This window comes from Emydura macquarii, unplaced genomic scaffold, assembly GCF_026122565.2.
Source record: "Emydura macquarii macquarii isolate MOO-44397 ecotype Brisbane River unplaced genomic scaffold, CSIRO-AGI_Emac_v2 contig_1369, whole genome shotgun sequence".
NCBI classification, from domain to species: domain Eukaryota; kingdom Metazoa; phylum Chordata; order Testudines; family Chelidae; genus Emydura; species Emydura macquarii.
In genome coordinates, this window is record NW_027131506.1 from 95505 (window position 1) to 106478 (window position 10974).

General features: G+C 49.2%; 1 protein-coding gene across 1 annotated transcript; it reads left to right on the forward strand.

Moving 5' to 3' along the window:
* The first annotated feature begins 1433 nt into the window (after window positions 1-1433).
* Window positions 1434-2372, forward strand: LOC137155673 (olfactory receptor 52P1-like). Its single transcript, XM_067552025.1, has one exon. The coding sequence runs from the start codon at window positions 1434-1436 to the stop codon at window positions 2370-2372; it is 939 nt and encodes a 312-aa protein (XP_067408126.1).
* Window positions 2373-10974: the final 8602 nt, after the last annotated feature.

Consider the following 10974-nt stretch of genomic DNA (forward strand, 5'->3'; position numbering starts at 1 on the left):
CTCTGACAGCCACAACTCCAGGGGCTGCCGAAGAAGCTGTTGGGGAGGATAACCTGACCATCCTGAGGGTGTCATCTTAATGTCTAACAACTAGAGAATGGTTTGTTCCATGAAAAACGCAGGCATACAGGTTTTCCATTATATTTATTTAGCTGTAACTTTTGTAAAGGAAGATTCTTACTATCCATGTAAATGCCCTAAACTTTTCTGATTCTTGCTCAGCTTCCGGCCTCAACTTCATTTAGTGGCAGTGACGTCCTCTGTCTAATTATACACTGAGTGAAGAAAGCATTCTTTTTTTAATCAGTTTTGAATATGACATGTATTAATTTAATTGAATGTCCTCTTGACCTTGTGTTATGAGACAGGGAGAAAAAATTCTTTATATGCACTCTACCAGTCAGTATTGATAGACTCTTCTCAAATCCCCTCTTATTCCTCTCCCTTCTAAGGTAACAATCCCAGGCTTTTCAACCACATTCCTTGGGAGAGTTTCCCCAGGCCCTTCATCTTTCTTGTTGCCCTTCCCTTAACCCCTCTATTTCTGCAATATCCTGTTTGAGAAGGGTGCTCAGCACAGCACAGAGAAGTCCAGAGGAGGGTGAAGCATTGACTGATTGATCCTATGGCACTGTATTTTTGGTATTATTCCCCATTCCACCCCTCCTGTGTCCCAGTGTTTTGCTCACTTTTTGTCCAAGTATCCACTTTGAGGAGGGTTTCACAGAGCTGTAAACCATTACACCAGGTCCCTGCCTTGAGTTCATACAGTCAAATTGGACCCTTGTTAGGTGTTTGAGGAGTTCAAGTTTTTCCCCCAATTAGGTGTAGATGTTGCACTTACTGATATCGAACGTCATCTCCCATCAAGCTCCTTGTACATTGGGCTTCGTTAGCTCCCTCTCAGGAGATCTTTGGACTGGACTACGGCTTAAATTATTTGGTGGCATTTGGAAAAAAAATCATAGAATATTAGTTTTGGAAAAGAGCTAAGACCTAAGGACCTGAGAACAGCCTAGCTCCATCCTCCCTGAAACACCCCTTGAGGTCATTGAAGGCTGATATCAAATTCCTCCTCATTCCTTTCTTCTTCAGACTAAGCAAGATTACTTCCCTCAGCCTCCCCTCATAAGGTATTTGTTCCAGTCCCCTAATCATTTTGTTGCCCTCCACTGAACTCTCTCCAATTTCTCCACAGACTTCCTGTAGTGGGGGCCCCAAAACTGGACACAATACTCCAAATGTTGCCTCAGCAGTGCTGACTAGACAGGAATACAGTTGTCTCCTCATTGCTCACCCCTATTTCTAGATAGTTGGAACTATAAAATATTTACCATGTTATTTGTTATCGCGTCTGTAACCCCCCTCAATGGGCTTTTCTCCCTTCTCAGGACTTGAGCAAATCTGAGTCTGATCGGTGACTCGACCACCTCATGTCATCTTTCAACCTTACCTCCTCCGGCCCACCAACGTTCATCTTAAATGGCATCCCTTGGCTGGAAGCTGACCACATCAGGATTTCTATCCCTTTCTCTATGTTCTACCTCATCACCCTGTTGGGAAATGTCACGGTTCTTTTTGTTGTCAGCAAAGAGCAGACCTTGCACAAGCCCATGTTCCTGCTGCTCTGCATGCTGGCACTCACAGACATTGGCCTGTCAACCTGTGTCATGCCGAAGGCACTGTGCATATTTTGGTTTGGTTTCAAAGACATCACTGTGGATGGCTGCCTCACCCAGCTCTTCTTCCTTTATGTGTTTGCTATTACGCAATCAGCCGTCCTCGTGATAATGGCCTTCGATCGCTACATCGCCATATGTGAGCCTCTGAGGTACGCCACCATCCTCACCAATGCACGAATTGTTAAGCTAGGGTTAGTGGGTTTGATACGAGCTGTTCTCTTGATTCTGCCAGAGACCCTGCTACTGCGGAGGCTGCCATTCTGCACCAACCGTGTTATCCTCCACACGTACTGCGAGCACATGGCTGTGGTGAAGATCTCGTGCGGGGACACCGCAGTCAACCGGGTGTACGGCCTGGTGATAGCATTTGTGATCATCGGGTTAGACCTGACACTCATTGGCCTGTCCTACGGGCTGATCATCAGAGCCGTCAACAAGATCTCCTCAAAAAAAGCCCACCAGAAAGCCCTCAACACCTGCACAGCCCACATCTGTGTGATGCTGATGTCTTATACTCCCTACCTCTTTTCCACCCTGACACACAGGTTCGGTCAGGGCATCGCTGCCCATGTTCACATCCTCTTGGCCAACCTCTATCTCCTTGTGCCCCCCATGCTCAACCCTATCATTTATGGGGTGAAAACCAAAGAGCTTCGTGACAAAGTGGGAAAATACACCTGCAGAAGGTGATCGCTTCGGGCCACTGACTTTAAACGTATGTGACAGGCGGGGGAAAGGATGATTCCTCATTAATCAAGGGTGCTCTGTCCCAATTTGGTTGAGCTGAGCTTTGTGGAAGTTCACAGTTTCAGAACGTCCTCACACCTAATGTCTTATCACTCCATCACCAAGCACTGCCCTCTCATTGCTAAATTCCATTTCTCTAACCACCACCTGATCTCTTTCAGAATCACCTGTCCTCCTCCAGCCTCACACTCTCTGTCACTCATCCTTTCTGGAACTTCCAGATCACCAGCCCTGATGATTTCTCATACGCTCTCAGACCTAAATTCCATCAGGATGGTTGTTGATTCTCACCATTCCTCACTCTCCTCCATCTTTGACCATTTTGCCCCTCTCTGCCATCACAAGGTTCCCAACTCTGCACGGCTCCAACAATCCCTTCCAGTCCTGAGTCTCCCCAAATCAGTCTCTCTGAATTCTTAACTAGCAGACACAAGGAGTTTTCCCTCTGCTTCCTTCTCCACAATGCCATGAAATCTGCCCTCCATTATTCGTTCATTTTGTGACACACTGCACAGAGACTGAAGTAAAAATAAACAAAAAGTGTATTTAATAGAAATATCCCAGATGCAAAGATGGAGGACGGAAGTATCCCATGCACTGGTACAAACTGGGGACTGACTGCCTAGGCAGTAGTCCAGCAGAAAAGGACCTGATGGAATACTGAGGAAAAGCAAACATAGACGAGTTACACAGAAAATAAACAAAGACACAACCTCAGGCTTTCCAGTTCTATACCAGTCACATTCCCTTTTCTAACATAAGTGACCTGTTTTCTGTGAAGGGTTTCCCACGTCCCCTCTGTCATCAAGGCGATACAGTGTTTCCGAGACAGCACGTCACCTATATGCTGCAAAGTGCCATAATCTGTCACATTCTGGGCATCACTGAGACCAGTAAAGGGTCTGTCACCACCTGCCTTGTAACGTTGGGGCTTTAACACTGTGCCGTTATTGCTCACGGCCCTGCACCAGTAACCACCCCACAAGCATCATGGTCTCACCCTGGCTTACAGCAGTCGACTTACTCAATGCAGGGTGATGCCAAGAGCCCCTGCAAATCCGTCTCCCCGAGTTCTCCTCAAAGGGAAGTCCAGAAGGGACGGGAAACATTGTGGGGTTTCCTCTATTTGCTCCCATGCTGGTGGAAGACTCTATTTGAAGGAATTATTGCCCGGGAAGGAGTGGGACTTTAAAGCAATCTGGCTGCAGGGACAGGTCCTGAATTCAGGAGAGCTGGGACTATCCACAAGGGTCGTTCTGGAGTGGCCAGGCTGCCGTCATTCACCGTTTGTTGTGTGAAACATCTGCCAACCCTCTGGTAGGGCACAAGTCCCAGGACTGAGGTTCTGCTTTTGAATTTGATTGTTCGCTCATAGCTTTGTCGCTCATGTGGAGCAACTCCTGCTGGGGCTTTTAACACAGCTTGGATTAAATAAAAGAATCTGCATATCTCATGACAGCTTTCCTTTGTTATTTGATGTAGAGACCAGTTGAGGCTACTTCAGGGCTAGTTTTTAAGGGACTCTGAGCCATGGAATCAGTGGAAATCTGGCAATTGTATGGGGCAGAGCTAAGGAGAGACCAGCAGCGCGAGTGGAGCTGGGGGCAGAGCAGCAGCAGACAGAACCAGAGGATCCAGAGAAGCAGCCCAGAAGGCAGAGCTGTGCAGAAGGCAGAGCAGCAGCACTGAGGCCAGGGCCAGGGAGCCTGAGCAACCCAGACCAGCTGTGCCAACAGGGAGCTGTGGGGCTGATCTACAGCAGGGAGCTGTGGGGCCAGAGCTGGGATAGCAGATGCCGGCCGTGTTATAAGTAACATGACAGCCAAGTGTGGTGAGCGGCTGGGAAGAGGAAGGCTGGGCCCTGGCAGAGGGCACAGTGCAGGGAGGGGTTGCCAGATAAGTAGGCCCTGTAAGTTGTCTTTGTGTGTTGCGTATGAGGCACACAGCCCCACTGGGCGTGGTAGTGTCCAAACCAAATGTCCAGTTCAATCTTTCCATTCTGGGAGGGTTCCTTCCCTTAGGGCTCCAGGTCTGGGAAAGGTCCTTTGCCCTCTTTGGGCTGGATTTTTTCCCTCTCCCAGTCTTTGTACCTGCAGGTTCTCTCCTGTCAGCGTTCTGCTCCTTCTCCCAAACCCGCCTGGCTCTTGATAGCGTCTTGCCTGCTCACGCACTCTGGTAGCTCCCCTCACTCCCAGAACTCCAGCCACACCCTTTTTCTGGAGGGGCAGTTTTTAACTGGTGTCCCATCTCGCTCCTCAGCACAGAATATAAAATTATAGCCAAGGCCAACTCGCTGAGTTTATGGTCCATGCTGAAGGACGTGGTCCATCCTGACCAGACCTACACCTTGCCTGGCCGTACCATCTTCGACAACCTCTATTTGCTTTGGGATCCCGTGGAGCTCAGGTGCAGGGATGGTCTGTCATTCTCCCTCCTGGCCCTGGACCAGGAGAATACTTTCAACACCATTGTGGAAAAAATCACACAGCTTCTCATTTAGGGTCAGATTGAGCAGAGCTTTATTCTGACAGACACACAGAGAGCTATGGCCATAGGGGAGCACAGGGTTTCTGTGCTGCTGTCAGGAGTCTCCGTACAGGTTTTAATGCCTATGGCTTATATAGAATAGCTCTTCACATACTGATCGCATAGTGGAGTTTTCCATTACAAAACAAGTCTCAAGGCTACTTCCTTATCTATTACACAAGTCTAACGGCTACCCCCTTGTCTGTTACAAGAATAGCTAGGAGTGATTACAAGAGCAGATAGTTTAGAAAACAGCTTAAAGTGCAATAAACAGTTTTCAGTGGGTTTTTTCCATCTATAGTCATGCTAACTTACATTTCCATCATCCATTTCAGTGTAAGGCCTACCAGGCCTTGTTTTTGTGCTTCCACAACACAATGGACCACGGGTATCTCCTGGGCACTGCACACACATTTGGTTTCAGGCCCCAGTTCTTGGGCTTTCTCCAGGTGCTATACACCTCTGCAGAGTGTCTGGTCAGGCTCAACTAGACCCTGAACGAACTGGTCAGCTTTGGGCGAGGAGTGCGTCAAGGCTGTCCGCTGTCAGGCCAGCTGTACACACTGACCATTGAGGCCTTCCTCCGACTCCTTGACGGTCTCCTTGAGGTTGACGGGGTTGATGCTCCGAGAGCCAGAGCTCAGGCTGGTCCTGTCTGTGCATACCAGAGACGTACTTCTTGTGGTCAATGACCTGGGGGCCTGGTGGAATTTGTGGCCTGCCTGGCTATCTACTTGGCGGCCTCCTGCGCCCGGGTCAACTGCATCAATAGCTCTGGCCTGATGGTAGGGGCCAGGTCGCAGACGAGCTCCCTCCCACCCGTGCTTCAATCCATCCAGTGGAGCGGGGATCCACTGCTCTGTCTGGGCATTTTCCTCTCCGCCACCCATCACTCCCCAGAGAACAGCAGAGAACTGGCACGATTTAGAGACCAGGGTGTCTGAGTGGCTGCAGAGATGGACAGGACTGCTCGGGTGCCTCTCCCTTCGGGGGAGGGCACTGGTGCTCAACCAGCTAGTCCTGTCTATGCTCTGTCACCAGCTCAACACCCTGGTCACACCCTCGAGGTTCCTGGCCCACCTCCAGAAGACAATTCTGGATTTCTTTTGGCTAGGACTGCACTGGGTCTCTTCAGGGATCTTGAATCTCCCCCTGGAGGAAGGAGGGTGGAGCCTGTGCTGCCCCAACAGCCTGGACCACACCTTCCACCTCCAGGCCCTGCAGAGACTCCTTTATAGTGCAGGGAGTCTGGCGTGGAGCCACTTGGTGCACGCCTTCCTCCACCGCCTCCGAGGGCTCCAATACAACTGGCAGCTCCTTTATCTCCATCTGAGAGGTCTTCTGAGACTGCCGATCTCTGAGCTGCCGGTCTTCTACCAGGACCTCCTCGAGCCTCTGCAACACAATCCCCAACTCCGTGTGCATGTGGCACAGTCCTACTTGGTGTGACGGGAGATGGTCCTCGTAGGTGTCACCAGGATTAGAGACATCCTGGTCTATGACTGGGGGGGACTGCGTGGATCCCCAGGCGCTAGCTCGGTGCATGGTGCTCCTCACCCTTCAAATCCCCTGGCATGTACATCAGGAGGTGTGGACAGCCTTGCCTCCCACTGTATGGGATTACCTTGAGCCGGTCCTGTGACAGGGCGCTCCCCGCTCCCCATCTGTGCTAGCCCTCTGAAGCTTTTCACCAGGCCCCAGCCCTGCTTGTCCCCCAGCCACCCTCTCCCCACATACAAAGCTATTTACTAGACTTGCATCCAGTCCATTTTTGAATGATGCACAGGGAACATCTGTACATGCTGGTGCTCCTCACCCTTCATTTCCTCGCCCTCATGTCCCACCCTGATACCAAAATCTGGGACGTGATACCACCTGCGGAGGGTGAAGACCCCCGGTGGGCCAGTTTCTATTCCACCCTGACCCCACGGCCCACCAGAGACATCAGTTGGCAGCTCTTTCATGGAGCCATGAGCATGGGCATGTACTTGGCATAGTTCACCCCTCGCTCTGACACCTGCCCCTTCTGCGGCGTGAGGGAGACCCTGGCACACGTCTACCTTGAATTTGCCAGGCTGCAGCCCCTGTTCTGCTTCCTCCAGAACCCCCTGCTGAGGTTCTGGCTGCACTTTTCCCCTCACCTGTTCTTATACGGACACCGCATATGTGGCCTCACAAAGTCACGGGACCTCCTCATCAACCTCCTGCTAGCGCTGGCCAATGTGGGCATCTACAACACCAGGGAGAGGAGGTTGGCTGAGGGGGCGCTCTGCAACTCTGGAGCCTGTTTCCGTCCGTTCACACATCTGACAGATTTCCTCTGGACAGTGTCTACTTGCCCCTTAGACATCTTCTGGGAGCAGTAGGCACTGTCCAGAGTTCTCTGCTCGGTGTCCCTTTCTGGTTCCCTCCATTTGACCCTTTGAACCCTATGTCCAATCTTGCTTTTCTCATTTTTTGTCCCCCGTATTCAGTTGTGTCCCAGGCCCAGTGACTCCTCCCCTTAGGCTTGGGTAGGGGCCTTTAGCAGTGCCTTTAGCACAAGCTCGCCCACTTCCCGGAATTGAAATAGTAGCACTCTCCGATAGCCATCCGGTCTGACCCTGACACATTGCAGTTTAACAAACTATTTGATTTTACTGGGAGATTTAATCGTCCCAGGAATCCTGAGTTCCCCTTGTTGAGGTTCCGGGGACTCTGCCACCCCTGAGTGGAAAGGGAGCCATCAAGGCCAGGCAGGCCTCAAGGTAAAGGGAGCTGAAGTGAGGACTCAGATCCTTTTACTCTCTGATTCCAGCGGGGAAATGCAGAATCTCACAACAGCTGGATGATCCCCACACTTCCATTAGGGAACTGAGACAGACTAATGGGTTGGATTTTAGTGCCGTGTAACTTGTGAAACCATCACATCAATGATAAAAGCAGAAATGTGTCACTTTGGGGAGTACACATTCTGCATAAGGCAAATGTAGCATCACTGTCTGAGACAGCTTCCTGGAGACCTGTATCGTATAAAGCCATTTCCCCACAATTGTTGGATTTTAGCAGTGAACCTGACTGACGTTGTTAATTTGGCCCTTGAACATATTTCATAACAAATGAAAGCATGGTCCAGCAACTGACTATACAATTTATCAACAACCAGCATGAATCGCTCATTCCCCTCAGATGTCGGTGTTTAGACATAATTAAGGCACACACAGAAATAATTTTGCTGAGCAAAAATGGTGTTGAAGGACAGCAGCCTTCAGCATTAAAGAAAAGAATGGAAAATTTTAGTTTGGTTTTTCTCATTATGCACCAAAGAAAGATGCTGGAAGTGGTAAATACTGTTTCAAAACTGCTACAGTCCAAAGACACAGACCTCAGCAAAGCAGCACTCTTGATTCCTAACACCACTAACTTGTAGCCATGTTTCAAACTGCATTCAAAGAAGCCAAACGTTCACCAAGTAAATTACCAGGAAAACGGGACAGACAAATCAAGGTTGAAGAAGAAGAAAAGCGCTTGAGGAAGGCAAAGTGCCATTTTGAGGAGCTACGTGAAGGTGTGCGATGGGGTGTACAAACCTCACACTGGGCAGCCAGGGGAAGGAACTGCTCTGGGCCCAGCCAGCCCCAGCTTATTTCAAACTGAACTTTACATGGATGCACCGAGGTCTCAAGGTGCTGATGCAGCCAAGTCCTGGCAAATGACAGTATGCAGCCCTGCAGGCTTCGCCAGCCTCTCAAAACCAGACACCCCACCTTCATATCGAAATCCAGAGAGTTTATTGAGAGGAAACTCAAGGAGTTAACAGGACAAAAACATGTTGAAGTGTACAGCATGTTAACATGAAGGCTATTGAGGTTTCTTACCGTGTGGCTTTGCACATTGCAGCTGGAAATAGCAGTTCTCACCTACGTTGTGTGGCTTAGCAGGTTTGACAAAGGATATGTGTGTGGTGACAATAGGAGAGAAAGCAGCATGACAGCTAGACTGCCAGCTGTGTCTAACCACACAGTGTCATGCCGCACTGCGGAGAGGCTCATGAAGTTTGTCAATCAGTAACCCTGCTCAAACAGGGACCGATGGAAAGCTACCTAGAGTCAGAAAGCTGCAGTATTGTCAGTGGCTTCTTCTCCCGAGCATTGGACCCCTGTTGGGGTCATGTCTCCCACTCCACCCAACCCATCCTGAGGCCAGCTGTGACGTTCCCATCTGCAATCTGGAGTGGTATATTGCTGTGTCACCCCAATTCCCCCACTCCTGGGACCGTCTTGCACTCGCCTCACTGTGTGAACCCACTGAATCCCCTGGATGACAGAGGGCACGAGGAAAACACATAGGCTCAGAGACTCTAAGGTCAGATGGGACCAATATGATCATCTAGTCTGACATTATGAACAATGCAGTCCACAGAACCTCCCCCATCCATTTCTGTATCAGACCCTGACCTATTCCTGAGTTATTAAAGTTCTCTAAAATCATGGTTTAATGACTTTAAGGTACAGAGAATCCACTAGCAAGTGAGACATGCCCCATGCTACAGAGGAAGGTGGAAAAACCCCTAGACCATTTGCCAAAATTCTTCAGAAAATACAGGTAACTCATACTAGATAAAGCAAATTGACTAGTAGAGATGTGGAAGCCTGAGGCTGAGTCTTTCTTTATTTTCTGTGTAACTCATCTATGTTTGCTTTTCCTCATTATGTCATAGAATCCTAGAATTCTAGAAGATAAGGGTTGGCAGGGTCTTCAGGGGACGTTTAGTCCAACCCTTTGCTCAAAGCAGGACCAATCCCAATTAAATCATACTAGCCAGGGCTTTTTGAAGCCGGGCCTTAAAAACTTCTAAGGACAGAGGTTCCACCACCTCCCTCGGCAACGCATTCCAGTGCTTCACCATCCTGTTAGTGAAAAACGTTTGCCTAGTAACTACCCTAAACCTCCCGCACTGCAGCTTGAGACCATTGTTCCTTGTTCTGTCATCTGCCACCACTGAGGACAGCCTATCTCCATCTTCCCTGGAATCCTCCTTCAGGTAATTTTAGGCTGCTATCAAAACCCCCCTCATTCTTCTCTTCAGCAGACTAAACAAGCCCAGTTCCCTCAGCCTCTGCTCATAAGTCATTTGTTCCAGCTCCCAAATCATTTTTGTTCCCCTCCGCTGGACTCTCTCCAATTTGTCCACATTCTTCATGTAATGGGACACCCAAATCAGGACATGATACTCCAAATGTGGACTCACCAATGCCGAATAGTGAGGAATAATCACTTCTCTTGATCTGCTGGCAATGCTCCTATTAATGCAACCCAATATGGCATTAGCCTTCCTGGCAATAAGGGCACACTGCTGACTCATATCCAGCTTCTTGTCCATTGTAACCCCCAGGTTCTATTCTGCCGGACTGCTGCCTAGCTAGTCAGTCCCCAATCTGTAGCAGTGCATGGGATTCATCCATCCTTCAACTTTGCACCTGTGATTTTTCTATTAAATAGACTTTTTGTTTATTTTGACCCCAGTCTCTGTGCAATGTGTGTCCCAAAAAGAACTGATAATTAAGGGTAGTTTTTATATCTTCGGAGAGGACATACCAGTGGGGAAAACTCCAGGTTATTACTAGTTAAGAATTCAGAGAGACCGATTTGGGGAGACTCAGGACTGGTAGGGATTTTGGAGCCTGGTGGAGGGCAGAGTTGGGTACCTTGTGATAGCAGAGAGGGGCAAAAGAATAAAAAATGGAGGAGAATGAGGAATGGTGAGAATCAACAACCATAGTGATGGAAAATAGGTCTGAGAGTATATGAGAAATTATCAGGGCTGGTGGTGTGAAAGTCACAGAAAAGCTGAGTGACAGGATGTGTGGTGTAGGGTTGGAACTCAGCAATGGAGAGAACTGCCACAAGGCTGAACTCAGCCAAACTGGGACAAAGCATACTTGATTAACGAGGAGACATCCTTTCCCCCTCCTGTCATGGAGATTTAAAGTGAGTGGTCCCAGGCGATCACATTCTGCACGTGTATTTTACCACTTTA

Bases quoted from the DNA above. Each gene is read 5' to 3' on its own strand.
- LOC137155673 (XM_067552025.1), top strand. From the start codon at position 1,434: ATGTCATCTTTCAACCTTACCTCCTCCGGCCCACCAACGTTCATCTTA.